The following is a 16230-nucleotide window of genomic DNA, read 5'->3' on the forward strand; positions in this document are numbered from 1 at the left end:
ATTGATCATTTCTTTACTGATCAATGCATTCAGTGTCAGTTGTAACAGTTAAAACTGTCAGGGCAGTTAGTGTTAGGTCCAGGGTAGCCCCCTATCACCCCCCAATAAAGATTTAACCCCCTGATTGCCCCTAGAGTTAACCCTTTCACCCCCTTTTGCCAGTGTCACTAAGCGATCATTTTTCTGATCGCTGCATCAGTGTCGCTACTGTCGCTAGGTAGCTAGTTATTTTTTTAGGTTCACCGCCAGGTTTTTATATCGCTAGGTACCCCGATATACTACCCAATAATGGTTTTAACCCCCTGATTGCCCCTAGTTAACCTCTTCACCCCCTTTTGCCACTGTCACTAAGCGATCATTTTTCTGATCGTTGCATTGGTGTCGCTAGTGTCGCTAGGTAGTTAGTTTTTTTTTTTTAGGTTCACCGCCAGGTTTTTATAGCGCTAGGTACCCCGATATACTACCCAATAATGGTTTTAACCCCCTGATTGCCCCTAGTTAACCCTTTCACCAGCGATCACAGTATAAGTGTCACTGGTGACGCTGGTTAGCCAGTTAGTTATTTAGGTTCCCCATCAGGTTTTTATATAGTGCCAGGGACCCCCATATACTACCTAATAAAAATTTGAACCCCCTGATTGCCCCTAGTTAACCCTTTCACCACTGATCACCGTATAAGTGTTACGGGTGACTCTGGTTAGTTTGCTTTTTATAGCATCAGGGCACCCACCATTTATTACCCAATAAAGGTTTAACCCCCTGATCACCCAGCGGGTGATATCAATTAGGTTTTAGGGTCAGGGTCTGCGTCGCCCCAGGCAGCGCTAGGTTAGTGCCAGTACCGCTAACACCCACACGCAAAGCATAAACCTCCCGTAGTGGTATAGAATCTGAACAGATCAATATCTGATCTGATCAGATCTATACTAGCGTCCCCAGCAGTTCAGGGTTCCAAAAAAACGCATTGTTAGCGGGATCAGCCCAGATACCTGCTGGCACCTGCGTTTTGCCCCTCTGCCCAGCCCACCCAAGTGCAGTATCGATCGATCACTGTCACTTACAAAACACTAAACACATAACTGCAGCGATCGCAGAGTCAGGCCTGATCCCTGCGATCGCTAACAGTTTTTTTGGTAGCATTTTATATTTAAATCCGGAAGGCAGTGCTTGGTTTTCGGGGTCCCGTACGTGGCTAGGCTCCCAAAAAGTCCCCCACATGTGGTATCCCCGTACTCGGGAGAAGCAGCAGAATTTATTTTGGGGTGTCATTTCACATATGCCCATGGCATGTGTGAGCAATATATCATTTAGTGACAACTTTGTGCAAAAGTTTGTAATATTCCCGCAACTTGTGGCAAAATATAAAATATTCCATGGACTCAACATGCCTCTCAGTAAATAGCTTGGGGTGTCTACTTTCCAAAATGGGGTCATTTTGGGGGGTTTTGTGCTATTTTGGCATTTTATGGCCTTCGAAACTGTGATAGGTAGTGAGGAGTGAAATCAAAAATTTGCACCCTTAGAAATCCTGAAGGTGGTGATTGGTTTTCGGGGTGCCGTGCGCGACTAGACTCCCAAAAAGTCCCACACATGTGGTATCCCCATACTCGGGAGAAGTAGCGGAATATATTTTGGGGTGCAATTCCACATATAACCATGGCATGTGTGAGCAATATATCATTTAGTGACAACTTTTTGTAAATTTTTTATTTTTTTTGTCATTATTCAATCCCTTAGGACAAAAAAATAAATATTCAATGGGCTCAACATACCCATCAGCAAATTCCTTGGGGTGTCTACTTTCCAAAATGGGGTCATTTGGGGGGGGGGGGTTGTACTGCCCTGCCATTTTAGCACCTCAAGAAATGAGATAGGCAGTCATAAATTAAAAGCTGTGTAAATTCCAGAAAATGTACTCTAGTTTGTAGACGCTATAACTTTTGCGCAAACCAAAAAATATACGCTTATTGACATTTTTTTTTACTAAAGACGTGCCTGAATAAATTTTGCCCTCAATGTATGACTAAAATTTAGTTTATTCGATTTTTCTTATAACAAAAAGAAGAAAATATCTTTTTTTTTTTTTTTTTTTTTCAAAATTTTCGCTCTTTTTCCATTTATATCGCAAAAAATAAAAATCGCAGAGGCAATCAAATACCATCAAAAGAAAGCTCTATTTGTGGGAAGAAAAGGACGCAAATTTCGTTTGGGTGCAATATTGCATGACCACGCAATTACCAGTTAAAGTAACACAGTGCGAAATTGGAAAAAGACCTCTGGTCCTTTAAGGTGTTTATTGGTCCAGGGCTGTAGTGGTTAAAAAAATAAATCACTTTAGCAGCAGTTTATCTGACATAACTCCGAATCATTCTATATTTCGTTTTTCTAATCTGACTTGTACTTTTTCCCATCTTAATTTCTTTGCACAGATACTTGAAAAGATTTAAGGTCATGAAGCCAAAGGTTTTGCGCAGCTGGTGTCGGCAAATTCTTAAAGGCCTGCACTTTCTTCATACACGAACTCCTCCAATAATCCATCGGGATTTGAAATGTGATAACATTTTTATTACAGGGCCAACTGGCTCTGTGAAGATTGGAGATCTGGGCCTGGCTACTTTGAAACGAGCCTCTTTTGCTAAAAGTGTTATAGGTAACAAATGTTTTGGTTTGGTAAACTATATCCGTTACATGCAACTGTGAGTTGAATTACATGTAGAAGATAGGTGGCAAGTAAGTGAAGAGACATTGTAAAGTAGTCCTTCACTACTTATCCTTGCCCACTCCTTTTACGCAGTCGGCAAAAAAGTAAATGCTTTTATTTATTTATTTTATTTGTAAGGGCCCCTCATTTCTGGGTTTATCACATAAAGAGTGACGTACTTGTGCGGCCTCCAGTGACACTCATATCACGCATCCCAGGAAGCTTCTTGGCAGTTTACCGGAAATGCACATGCACCGTGGTGCCTCATTAGAGAGCTGACTGTCTCTTTCTGGGTCTTGCAGCTGGCCCCCTGATGATATCATATCAGGCTAGATTATAACAGAAAATGAAACCTATCTTAGAAAGTACCTGAATTTTTGTGCACTTTAGAATAGCTTTTGCGCTTGGTGCAGTTTGGTCCAGTAGCAGCTCCTCCTCCAAAAAACAATATGCAGTTGCAACAAGCCTGCGCACCTGCTGGAAAGAAGTAATTTTTCAAGCGTCAGCACAGTTTCTTTTGTGACTCGTAATTAGAAAAGACATTCCCAGTTTAAAGTGGTTGTGAGGCCGGGTACACACTGGTACGACAAATGCTCCGACATTGGGAGCTCATGTCGCATGATGTGTGAAAATCAATGTTTCCCTATGAGAGCCGTCTTAATTGGTCTGATACAAGTCGGTCCCACTTTGAAAATGCTCCCTGCTCTACTTTGGTTCGACTTTGATCCTACTTCAGCCCTCTGAATATCACTGAAGTCAGATTGCGGTCTTGGCTGTTCCGACTTTGGCATGCGACTTGTGCTCTGATGATCTTGAAGGGGAACTCTACGCCAAATGAAAAAAAAAAACGGCATGGGTTACCCCTCCAAGAGAATACCAGGCCCTTCCATCTGGTATGTATTTTAAGGGGAACTTTACACTGAAAAACCGGCGCGGGGTTCCCCCCAAAATCCATTCCAGACCCTTATCCAAGCTCGCAGCCCGGCATGTCAGGAAAGGGGGTGGTGATAAGCAAGCACCCCCCTCCTAAACCGTACCAGGCCGCATACCCTCAACATGGGGGGTGGGTGCTTTGGGGCAGGGGGGCCTTGCACCTTGGCCTCGTCCCAAAGCACCTTGTGCCCATGTTGATAAGGACAAGGGCCTTTTCCTGAAAACCCTTGCTGTTGGTTGTCAGGGTCTGTAAAAGTAAAAAATATAATGCAGTACACAGGGTTTTTAAAGTAATTTAATTTATTAATTTCTTCTAGCCTCTCTGGCTCTTCTGCTTCCTCAGTTGACGTTTTCTGCCTCTGCCGGATCTTCTCCCCTCTTCGTTTTTTTTTCCGCTGATGTCTTCTTGTCCTCTCTGGTTCTCCCGCTGTCTTCTGCCTCTACCTGGTCTTGTCCACTGTCTTCTCACTCTTTTGCTGGGTCTTCTCTGATGTTGACTCGACACTCTCTCCCGCTCTAATGCTGGGTGCTCAGTGTGCCACTACTTGGCATGGGGCGGGGTCACCGGGCGTGGAGTTCCCCCCTAAAGATTCATACCAGACACAAAGTGCCTGCAATGTCGGCATCAAAGTCTGATCCCCGTTCATTGAAGTTGGATGGATGTATGAAGAAAAACTTCATACATCGGATTCATGCGTCATCTCTGTACTTCCGTAAAAAATCCCTGTGTTTAGAAATGTTAAGACCATGTTTTTGAACCTATTTTGTCCTTTGATTGGATTGAATATAATGTGGTTCTGTAACATTAATGTCTATGTATTACTTTTTATATGGATCGAATTATAATAAAATGTAATTGAATTTTAATGATTGTTTCAATTTAATTTGATACCGCAATAGTCCCTGTTCCCACTGAACTAATAGGAGACTCAATTCTAGAGTTTTTCCTCTTAGTTTTTCTGAGCTATATGCCCAGTTTTTCTTCATACATACTAATTGGGACGATGGTATCTCGGTGACTTTAGAGGCTATCTATTATCTATTGAAGTTGGATGGATGTTGGACTTCAAGTCGCAGGGCAAAGTCTGATCCACAGTTGTAAGACTGTCAATGTCGTACCAGTGTGAATCGGGCCTAAACTCTTACATATACTTAGTGAAGTGACTATCTTCAGGTGAAACAGAGAGGAAACAAATCCTCCTGTGTATCTGTTTATCTGCAGTCTTCTTTTCTTTACATCCATTCAAAGTCCAGAATTTATACAGCTTGTCTGTAAGAAAAAAGGGGGCAGAGAGCTTAAATTTCACACTGCAGAGCGTAGCAGAGAGTAAGGAGAACTCTGACAGCTGATTGGAGTGAAGGGAGACCCCTCCCCACCCCTTCATACAGGAACAGTGTCACCTTTTTTCTCTTCTCAGGATAACTTGTTAGAAGAGATCCATGATGATAGAGGAATAAAGCAGCAGACAGAAATTATACTTGGTGCTCTTAATTGAGACAAGTACACTCTATAGGACATGTTTTGTTCAGATTTCATGTCTAAGGTTCACAACCACTTTAAGCAACATTGTGGAGATTTACTGACCACGGATTTTAATGACTAGACCTTTTTCATAAAGAATCTCATGGTTTTGAGTTCTTGAATAGAATAATTCTGTATTAATAAAATGGTATTATAATAATGTTTGATCGCTTGTGTTAAAGGAACTTATTCTATGAAATATATTTTGGGATCTTTGTTTACCTACAGGAACCCCAGAGTTTATGGCACCTGAAATGTATGAAGAACATTATGATGAATCTGTGGATGTATATGCTTTTGGAATGTGCATGTTGGAAATGGCTACCTCAGAATACCCATACTCTGAATGCCAGAATGCTGCTCAAATATACCGCAAAGTCACCAGTGTAAGTACCAGCTGCAAATTGATCTTTTAGATTTGGTGGCTTCTAGGATTGTTTAAAGAATCCACCCCTCTCCTCCTATTACCTCCATCCTCACCCTTTCATGCCTTTTATCCTCTTGTCCCCACAACCAAGAGACTTAAGGTGGCCATAGATATTTCACCAAACCAGGGTCTGTGGGGCAATCTCAAACAAGAATGTGTGAGAATCAAATGGATAAAAAAAAGTTGCTTCATTGCCTCTACCGGTTTCCCTAAATAGAAGTACTTGTGTGATAAGACTGTGCATGTTTTGGGTAGCTGCTAGCCCAAGAGACATTCTCAGATGGAAAGATTGTTCATGTACCTTTGACTGCTCTTGCATGATTAGCTTTCGGTACAAGAGACTTATGTGGCAGAAAGTAGAGTGCTAGAGATAAACCGTTATGCAAGATCAATTTTCAAACTTATACCCAGACAGTATTTAAAAAAAGATAAAAATATGCTCCAATACATACTACATTTTCAGTGGGGAAAATCACTGACTGTCGTGTTGGAGTCTGCAGAAATTGGAAGCATCTAAGCAGCTAACATTTTCAGGTCATGTTTTACTTTTATGACAGGTTTGCTTTAAGTGGGACCCTTGCCTGCCTTCTTCCTTTATCAGATTGTACCAACAATACAAACCTGATCGCAGATGTGGAAATATGGGGCAATTTAGGAAACTGCGATCACAGGTCAATTGGCTTTAGTAAATCGCACAAATGGGAAACATGAGAGAAATACAAAGACACTGAATTTCAAAAGAGACAACTTCCCTAAACCGGTGGTCATCAACCCTGTCCTCAGGACCCACTATCAGGCCAGGTTTTATGTATTACCTTGGGGAGATGCAGACTAGAATACTGCAATCATTGAGCAGAAAATTATATCACCTGTGATGTATTTCAGTTATCTTGCAAACCTGGCCTGTTAGTGGGCAATGAGGACAGGGTTGATGACCACTGCCCTAACCTAAAAACCTTGCTAGAAGATATAAATTGGGATAAAATCTTGGGAACAAAGAACACGGAGGAGAAATGGGTTTCCTTTAAGAGCATATTAAATAAGGGCATTAGTCCTGGATGGCTTAACACCAATGTAAAAATGCATATAAAAGCAAAAGAGAAGGACTTCAAAAAATGCAAGGTTGAGGGATCATCATCAGCATTCAAACTTTATAAAGAGTGCAACAAGAAATGTAAGGGTGACATTAGGGCGGCTAAGATAGAACACAAAAGGCACACAGAGCAGAGCAAAAAAATCCCCAAAAATTCTTTCAGTATGTAAACAGTAAAAAAGGACAGACTAAATTTGCCATTGCCATTGACCATTGTTCCTAATTTTTACTGACAGTCTACTGACTGGAATGGTACCAGCGGATTGGAGAAAAGCCAATGTAGCACCAATATTCAAAAAGGGCCCAAAATAAATCCCTGGGAATTAGCCCAATTAACCTAACATCAATAGTATGCAAGCTCTTGGAGAGGATGATGAGGGACTCTATATAAGATTTTAGTAATGAAAGCAGTATCATTAGCAGTGATCAGCATGGATTCATGAAGAATCGTTCTTGCCAAACCAATCTATTAACCTTCTATGAGGAGGTGAGTTGCCATCTAGATAAAGGAAGGCCTGTAGATGTGGTGTATCTGGATTTTGCAAAAGCATTTGACACAGTTCCCCATAAATGTTTACTGTACAAAAAAGAACCGTTGACATGGACCATAGGGTGAGTACATGGATTGAAAACTGGCTACAGGGGCGAGTTCAGAAGTTGGTGATACATTGGGAATACTCTGTTGGATCCCACTACCCACCCCGGACCATTCCGAGTTCTGTGCTGGGACCAATCCAGTTTAATTTGTTCATAAATGACCTGGAGGATGGGGTAAACAGTTCAATCTCTGTATTTGGGGACGATACGAAGCTAAGCAGGGCAATAACTTCTCTGCAGGATGTGGAAACCTTGCAAGAAGATCTGAACAAATGAATGGGGTGGGCAACTAAATGGCAAATTATGTTTAATGTAGAAAATTGTAAAATGCATTTGGGTGGCAAAAATGTGAATGCAATCTATACACTGGGGGGAGAACCTCTGGGGAATCTAGGATGGAAAAGGACCTCGGGGTCTTAGTAGATGATAGGCTCAGCAATGTCATGCAATGCCAAGCTGCTGGTAACAAAGCAAACAGAATATTGGCATGCATTTAAAAAAGGATCAACTCCAGGGATAAAGCAATACTTCTCCCACTCTACAAGACTCTGGTCCAGCCGCATCTGGAGCATGCTGTCCAGTTCTGGACACCAGTCCTCAGGAAAGATGTACTGGAAATGGAGCGAGTACAAAGAAGGGCCAAAAAGCTAATAAAGGGTCTGGAGGACATTGGTTATGAAGAAAGGTTGCGAGCACTGACCTTATTCTCTCTCTGGAGAAGAGACACTTGAGAGGAGATATGATTTCAATTTACAAATACCAACTTTTTTGAAGTTCGGAAGGGAGTTTAACAAGACATGGCCACTCATTAAGATTAGAAGAAAAGAGGTTTAACCTTAAACTATGTAGAGGGTTATTTACTGTAAGAACGACAAGGATGTGGAATTCCACAGGCGGTGGTTTCAGCGGGGGAGCATCAATAGTTTAATAAAACTATTAGAGAGCACCTGAACGACCACAACATACATGGATATACAGTGTAATACTGACATAAAATCACACACATAGGTTGGACTTGTGTCTTTTTTTCAACCTCCCCTGCTATGTAACCTACTATTTAACTATGTAACAATGCATGCTAAAAGGTTACAGGTGCATTAATTAATAAATCAATGCAGCTCAGTTATAAATGGTGAAAGAAAACTCTAGGTGGACCACATACCCTTGGGTTTTCCAAATTGGAACATCAGATAAAGAGCAGTTGGGGAAGATAATGCAGCATCAATCTGGACGTGCCATTGCAAAACCGATTATGTCATGCAGTTATTGTGGCACAGATGTTTCAGTAACCTTCCTCCCTGAGCTGTGCAAAATTCTTTCGTCCCTAGATACATCCGTCATCTTATATTGGCCTGTAGGGTCACAGCTAATGGATCTGGCCATATGCTGCTAGCTTTATTAGCCCCCTGTATTTGGAAGCAAATGGATTCCCAAGAGCCATCTATATAAGAAAGAACACAATCCAGGAACTATGGATTGGCAGATGTCATAGTAAATAAGCACATGGTACAAAGACATTTAAATGAATGCGGACCTTTAAAAGGAACCACTCTGCTACATGAGCGTGTCTTGGAAGGGGTTGTTATCCCTCATGTTTTTTCACCTTAATGCATCCTATGCATTAAGGTGAAAAAACTTGTGTCACTGACCAGCCCCCCATTTTATTCGCCTGAGCTCCATAATTCCCACGCCGGAGACGCACACACCCTCTCTGCCCCTAGTCTCAGCGCTTGATTGGATAGATTGATGGCAGCACAGCCATTGGATCCCGCTGCTGTCAATCAAATCCAATGAACAATACTGTCAAAGTGCAGGGATCCTGTGAACTACCCATCTATAATTAACTGATGGATTTGTTAAAAAAAAATAAAAAATAGAGCTGCTAATAAAATTTGCAAATATGAAAATTCCATAGTCTGTGATCGAACAGATTTGGCATTTATTGCATTTATTTACCTAATTTGTGCAGCAGCTTGTTTTTTGATGGAACAAATATGTTCTGCTAAACAAATCTTAAGTGTGCCATTCTGTTCTAAAACCAAGAAAATGTTCCTGCACTGAAGTGTAAAAAGGAAAAAGCGCAAGAGCTGCAACTATAAATCACCCGAATATCAAATGTGATACACCAATATACATATGCAGAAAATGGTGTGGTGTTATGCTATACTCAACATAATTAGCAGTGCTATGTGTATATACAGTATCTCATCTAAATATTTTATTATATCTTTTCATGTGGCAACACTGAAGAAATGACAAATGTGTTACAAGGTGTGAATGGGGAGCAGGTGTGTTAAATTTGGTGTTATTGCTCTCACTCTCATACTGGTCACTGGAAGTTCAACATGGCACCTCGTGGCAAAGAACTGTCTGAGAATCTGAAAAAAATGAATCGTTGCTCTATATAAAGATGGCATGGGCTATAAGAAGATTGCCAAGTACCTGAAACTGAGCTGCAGCGTGGTGGCCAATACCATACAGCAGTTTAACAGGACAGGTTCCACTCAAAACATGCCTCGCCATGGTTGACCCACGAAGTTGCGTGCACATGCTCAGCGTCATATTCAGGGGCTGTGTTTGGGAAATGGACATGTGAGTACTGCCTGCATTGCTGCAGAGGTTGAAGGGATGGGGGGGGGGGGGTCGGGGTTAGTCAGTGCTCAGACCATACGCTGCACACTGAATCAAAGTGATCTGCATGGTTGTTATCCCAGAAGGAAGCCTCTTCTAAAGATGCACAAGAAAGGTTGCAAACTGTTTGCTGAAGACAAACAGAGTAAGGACATGGATTACTGGAACCATGTCCTGTGGTCTGATGAGACCAAGATGAACCTTTTTGTCAACCAGGTGAGGAGTACAAAGACAAGTGTCTTGTCTACTGTCAAGCGTGGTGGTGGGAGTGTCATGGTCTGGGGCTACATGAGTGCTGCCAGCACTGGGGAGCTACAGTTCATTGAGAAAACCATGAATGCCAACATATACTGTGAAATACTGAAGCAGAGCATGATCCTCTCCCTTTGGAGATTGGGCCACAGGGCGGTATTCCAACATAATGACCCCAAACACGCCTCCAAGGCGACCACTGCCTTGCTAAAAAAAAAAGCTGAGTGTAAATTTGATGGACTGGCCAAGCATGTCTCCAAACCTAAACCCTATTGAGCATCTGTGGGGCATTCTCAAACGGAAGGTGGAGGAGAGCAAAGTCTCTAACAACATCCACCAGCTCAGTGATGTCATGGAGGAGTGGGAGAGGACTACAGTGGCAACCTGTGAAGCTCTGGTGAACTCCATGCCCAAGAGGGTTAAGGCAGTGCTGGAAAATGGTGGCCACACAAAATATTGACACTTTGGGTCCAATTTGGACATTTTCACTTAGGTGTGTACTCACTGTTGTTGCCAGCAGTTTAGACATTAATGGCTGTGTGAATTTTGTTGAGATGACAGAAAATCTACATGGTTATACAAGCTGTACACTCACCATTTTTACATTGTAGCAAAGTGTAATTTCTTCAGTGTTGTCACATGAAAAGATAGAATATTTACAAAAAAAGTGAGGGGTGTACTCACTTTTGTGAGATACTGTACATTAAACAAAACAACCATGGTCAGTCCATATTGTAAAAGAGCAACTGTGATAAAACAGCTTTGTGAAAAAATTGAGGTAGATCTTCTCATAGAAGAGACTAGGAAGTGTACCTTACATGTGTGCCCGCCACCACCATAAAGCCTCTTACCAGATGGATGTGACCCCCAATTACAGAGCTCAGCAGTGCATAGGGAGCCTCAAATGCTCAGCTGGAGTCTCCAAATCAGGCAAGTATGGTCAGCAGGGTATCGGTATAACAGCATCACTTGGTGGCAATTTCTATCGGAAAACTCCACATTGAACTCAGCCACCATACAGGGAAAAGGAATAAAGAACTCACATAGCGTCAATATCGCTAGTACATCCGTATTCTTAAAACCACAAAATGGACTTACATTGTTGCTCTTGTTCCAGTCTCCCCTGATGTACTGTGATATAATAAAAATTGGGCAGGGCCAGGAAGATTTGCCATCCTTGCGCCCACTGATGCCAGTTGTTGGCGAGGCCATCCACTAGCTGATTGCCTTGTATCTGCCTAAACAATGGTTTTAATAATAGATGTACTAGCAGTATTGACACTATGCGGGTCCTTTATTCCTTTTCCCTGTATGATGGCTACCTGAGTTCACTTTGGAGTAGTGATTTACTAATGCAGCGTACACACGATCAAACAATCGGGTGGAAAAGTCCGGCAAACTCAAGTCCGCTGGACAATCCCCCCGTGTGTAGCCTCCGGCATACTTTTTTGACCCGAAAGTACGACGGACTTAGAAAGTAGTTTTGCACTCCAATCTTCCCGCCGGACTTGCATTTCGGCAGACAATCCGGCCGTGTGTATGCCAGTCCGCTGTACTCTTAAAATGAGCAGACTTTTCCCGCCCGGAGAAAAGTCTGCTCATTCGAGCGGGTCTCCAGGTAGGCGGGGCCCGCAAAGGATACGCCTGTAGGCGTGGTGGCCCGGCAGAAGAACCGAAGAGGGGGGACAAGACCCCCGAAGTCGGAAGAAGAGGCCGGCGGCGAGGAAGAAAGCCGGGCTCCTCCGCTAGCAAAAGAGCTAGAAGAAGATAGCGGAGGAGTCCGGCGAGAAGACCCCCGAAGACGGAAGACCCCCGGAGCTGTGCAATAAACTATTTTATCTTGTGTGTTGTGTTTTTTTTGTACTTTATTTTACAGGTGAATGGGTAAGGGTACATTGTACCCCATACTCATTCACATAGGGTGGGGGGCCGGTATCCGGGGGCCCCCTTATTAAAGGGGGCTCCCGGATTCCGATAAGCCCCTCGCCCGCAGACCCTGACAACCAATGGCCAGGGTTGTCGGGAAGAGGCCCTTGTCCACATCAGCATGGGGACAAGGTGCTTTGGTGTGGGGGGGGCTGCGCAACCCCCCCTTCCCCAAGGCACCCCCCATGTTGAGGGCACGCGGCCTGGTACGGCTCAGGAGGGGGGGCTGCTCGCTCGTCCCCCCTTTCCTGGCCGGCCGGGTAGCGTGCTCGGACAAGGGTCTGATGTGGACCTGGGGGGACTCCCACGCCGATTTTTTTTTTCGGCGTTGGGGTTCCCCTTTAAGTCCATACCAGGCGGCGGGGCCTGCGACGTCTCCTTCGCGGGCCCCGTCTACCTGGAGAAATGAGCGGACTTTCCTCCGCGTGCGTGGGCGAGTCCGTTTAGTAGGGCGGATAGTACGGCGGACTTAGTACGCCGTATTAGTCCGCTGAAAAAGTGCCGTGTGTGGGCAAGTAGCCCGTTCGGAAAGTCCGGCGGACAGTCTGGCGGGAAGTCCGCCAGACTAAGTCCGTCGGATAGATGGCTACGTGTGTATGCGGCATAAGTGATACTGAGACCCTGCTGACCATACCTGATTTGGAGACTCGGGCTGAGGATTTGACGCTCCCTAAGCACTGTCTATCTCTGTAATTGGGATCACATCTGTCTGGTAATAGGCTTCATGGTGATGGTGGGCACGCATATAAGGTACATTTCCTAGTCTCTTCACGTGGCTCATTTTCTGGCTATAATGTTCTAGCAGAGCTACAACTAAAGTGGGTTGGAAAATATTGCTTCAAACTATGGCACTCTAAAGGGCAGTAATACATAAATATTTGAGAGAGATTATATCACGCATTTACTGCATAAATGGACTGAAAAAATGTATTTTTTTTTTTTATGGTTTAGAGAATAGTGAAGGATTCAGATATGCATTTAATGCTTGCAGTTTTTTTTTGTTTTTTTTTTCTTTTTTTAAAGAGACTCTATATAATGTGTTTTACTTGTGGTGGTGATATAGATACAAACCCAACTGATAGGGGTGATCTTTTTCAAAACACAGCTGACTTCACGCCAGCTCACTGTCACTGTTCAACCTTTTGTACACTAAAATGGTAAGTAAAATGAATTATAGGCTACACAGCAGACTTTTATATAAATGTCAAATCTCATTTACTGTGCAAGCATGGATGCATTTACATGCATAATTTATTGAACTAGTTTAAAAGTATTCGTTAATATATGTAAATTTTTTATAGCATCAACATAATTTTTTTTTATGAGTTCTGATATGTTGGTGACATTTTTACTTGTCATGATGCTGACGGGACAATTTTAGAAAGTAAGAATTTTTAATTTTTTTTTTAAATCTGTTGGGGCTCAGAGATTTGCCCTTGCTTCCTGTTTTGGAGATGGGTTGCGCCAGACAGGAAGTGAAGGGAAATCTCTAACAGCAACACAGACTGAAAAAGGCTTTAAGAAAAAATGCTCACAGGGGTTCTAGTCTTGCCTTTCTCTGTCTGTTGTCCCTGTTGCAAATTTTCTCACTTCCTCTCGGGAAACCCCTGTCACAGGGGGAAAATATAAATAAAAATTCTTTGCAAAGAAGCCCTGGTAGCTGTAAAAAAGCAAAGCCTTCCCAACGCCAGTACAGGGACAACGTTTTTTGAGTATGAAGGTGAAAGGACCATAGTGCCCCCTTCCCCATGCGCAATGAAGTACTCGGCAGCAAAGGTTGCAAGTGATGCCCTTTTTGCACCCCATTGGTGCCTACCTCTTGGCCTGGCCCTGCCGCACACTATATTTACAACAATGGAAAAAGTGGGCTGGACTTGCTGATTGAGTGGTCACATTCAGGAACAAAATACAAATTTTTCCATGTCTTGCTGGCATTCAGAAGCATAGGGACAGCACAGTTGGTAAGTTTTAACACAAAGTAGTTAAGCAGTCTTCACTCCTGTCAACCTTGAACCCTGATTGAGTTGTCTTTTCCTTCATATTAGGAAATCACCCTGTGACATTCTGATATTGTTACTAAATTGAAGTATTCTAGTCATTTTGAGAAGTTCTTGCATTAATCAGTTCAAACATATGTTCTGTTCTGCTTCTGACTGCAGCTAATGATTACATTGTACTGTTGGACAAATGGAGATCAATCTGCAAATGATCAGTGGCACTGGTGTCTACGAGCTGCATGCTGATCAAGGTCAATTTGTAGGTTGTTGAAGCGTGAAGAGTTTCTCTTCTGTGAGGTGTAGGATTTTCCACTCGCTTGCTGACGACCGCCATGCAACTCAAAAAGGGGAATTCTCTATAAAGCTGAAATAATCTGATTTTATTTCACTGTTTCTGACTTGGTCACAGATTTGGAATCTTTTTTTTTTTTTTTTTTTTTTTTTTATTATTATTTATTTATTTTTTGCTTTTTATATAAAAACACTGATAGCTTTCAATGTGATTGTGCTTACTTTTATATATACATATTTCCCTTTACAGTTACTAGCTTCAGAAGTGGTTATGTTTTTAAGAGCGTCTTTGACTGTATGGATTTCCTCTGCTTGTGGCTGTTTTGTAGATGGATTAATTATAGCGGTCAGTTGTCCCTCATTTGAAGACCTGATCTCTTTTGGGACCAGATCCCTTTTGTCCATCTTTCATTATCATTTTTTTTCTTCTTGGCATGCTATACACTGGTCACCATAACATTATGATCACGGACTTGTAAAGCGAATAACATTGCTTATCTCATTATAATGACATCTGAAAGTGGGTGGGATATATTAAGCAGCAAGTGAATATGTTGTCCCTAAAGTTGATGTGTTGAAAGCAGAAAAAAATGGGCAAGCATAAGGTTTTTGACAAGGCCAAATTGTAATGGCTAGATAACTGGGTCATAGCAACTCCAAAACTGCAGCTCTTGTGAGATGTTTCCAGTCTGCAGTGGTCAGCACCTACCAAAAGTTGTCCAAGAAAGGAAAACCGATGTACCAGTGACATGATCATGGGTGGAAAGTCGAGGCTGGCCCATGTAGTCCAATAAAAAAAGAAGAGCTACTGTAGCCAGTTTGCTGAAAAGGACATTCTAGTTCAGATAGAAAGGTGTCAGCACACAGTACATTTCGGGTTTGTTACGTATAGAGCTGCAGACTGATCAGGGTGCACATGTTGACCTGTGTCCACATCCAAATACATCTACAATGGGCACTTGAGCATCAGAACTATGGAGCAATGAAAGAAGGTAGCCTGGTCTGATGAATTTGAAAATCGTTTGAGGAACACCGCAAAGAGTAAGATGTTGACTTGGCCTCGAAATTCTCCAGATCTCAATCTATTTTGTGCATTGTTGCGATGTGCTGTAAAAACAAATCCGATCCAGGGAGTCCCGACCTCATAACTTAAGGACTTGAGGATCCGCCACTGACATCTTGGTGCCAGATACCACAGCATACCTTTCAAGGTCTCGAGGCCATGCCTCGACAGGTTTCAGAAGGTCTTAATGCTATGGCTGGTCAGTGTACAGCACTTGCCAAAGGTTTTGAGAATGACACAAATATATATTTTCACAAAGTCTGCTGCCTCAGTTTTTATGTTGGCAATTTGCATATACTCCAGAATCTTATGAAGAGTGATCAATAAATTGCAAAGTCCCTCTTTGCCATGACAATGAACTTAATCCCCCAAAAAAATTCCACTTCAGCCCTGCCACAAAAGGACCAGCTGACATGTCGGTGAGTCTCTCATTAACACAGGTGTCAGTGTTGACAAGGCTGGAAATCACTCCGTAATGCTAATTGAGTTAGAATAACAGACTGGAAGCCTTAAAAGGAGTGCGGTGCTTAAAATCATTGGTCTTCCTCTGTTGACCATGGTTACCTGCAAGGAAACGTGCAGTCATCGTGCTTTGCACAAAAAGGGATTCACAGGCAAGGATATTGCTGCTTCTAAGATTGCACCCAAATCAACCATTTATCGGAACATCAAAAACTTCAAGGAGAGGGGTTCGATTGCTGTGAAGAAGGCTTCAGGGCACCCAAGAAAGTAAGTGCTAGGACCATCTCCTACAGTTGATTCGGCTGTGGGTTTGGGACACCACAAGTGCAGAGCTT

At 42.7% G+C, this 16230-nt stretch overlaps 1 protein-coding gene across 1 annotated transcript in view; it reads left to right on the top strand.

Moving 5' to 3' along the window:
* The window catches only part of WNK2 (WNK lysine deficient protein kinase 2), a 312190-nt gene that overhangs the window by 136605 nt on the left and 159355 nt on the right, over positions 1 to 16230 (top strand). The window contains exons 4-5 of the mRNA XM_077452096.1: positions 2430 to 2650; positions 5385 to 5542. Of these exons, the coding sequence (XP_077308222.1) occupies positions 2430 to 2650; positions 5385 to 5542 (379 nt within the window). The remainder of the gene's footprint in view (positions 1 to 2429; positions 2651 to 5384; positions 5543 to 16230) is intronic.

Source organism: Lithobates pipiens, unplaced genomic scaffold (assembly GCF_037356315.1).
Source record: "Lithobates pipiens isolate NorthernLeopardFrog02 unplaced genomic scaffold, aLitPip1_a1.2 Scaffold_23, whole genome shotgun sequence".
NCBI lineage: Eukaryota > Metazoa > Chordata > Amphibia > Anura > Ranidae > Lithobates > Lithobates pipiens.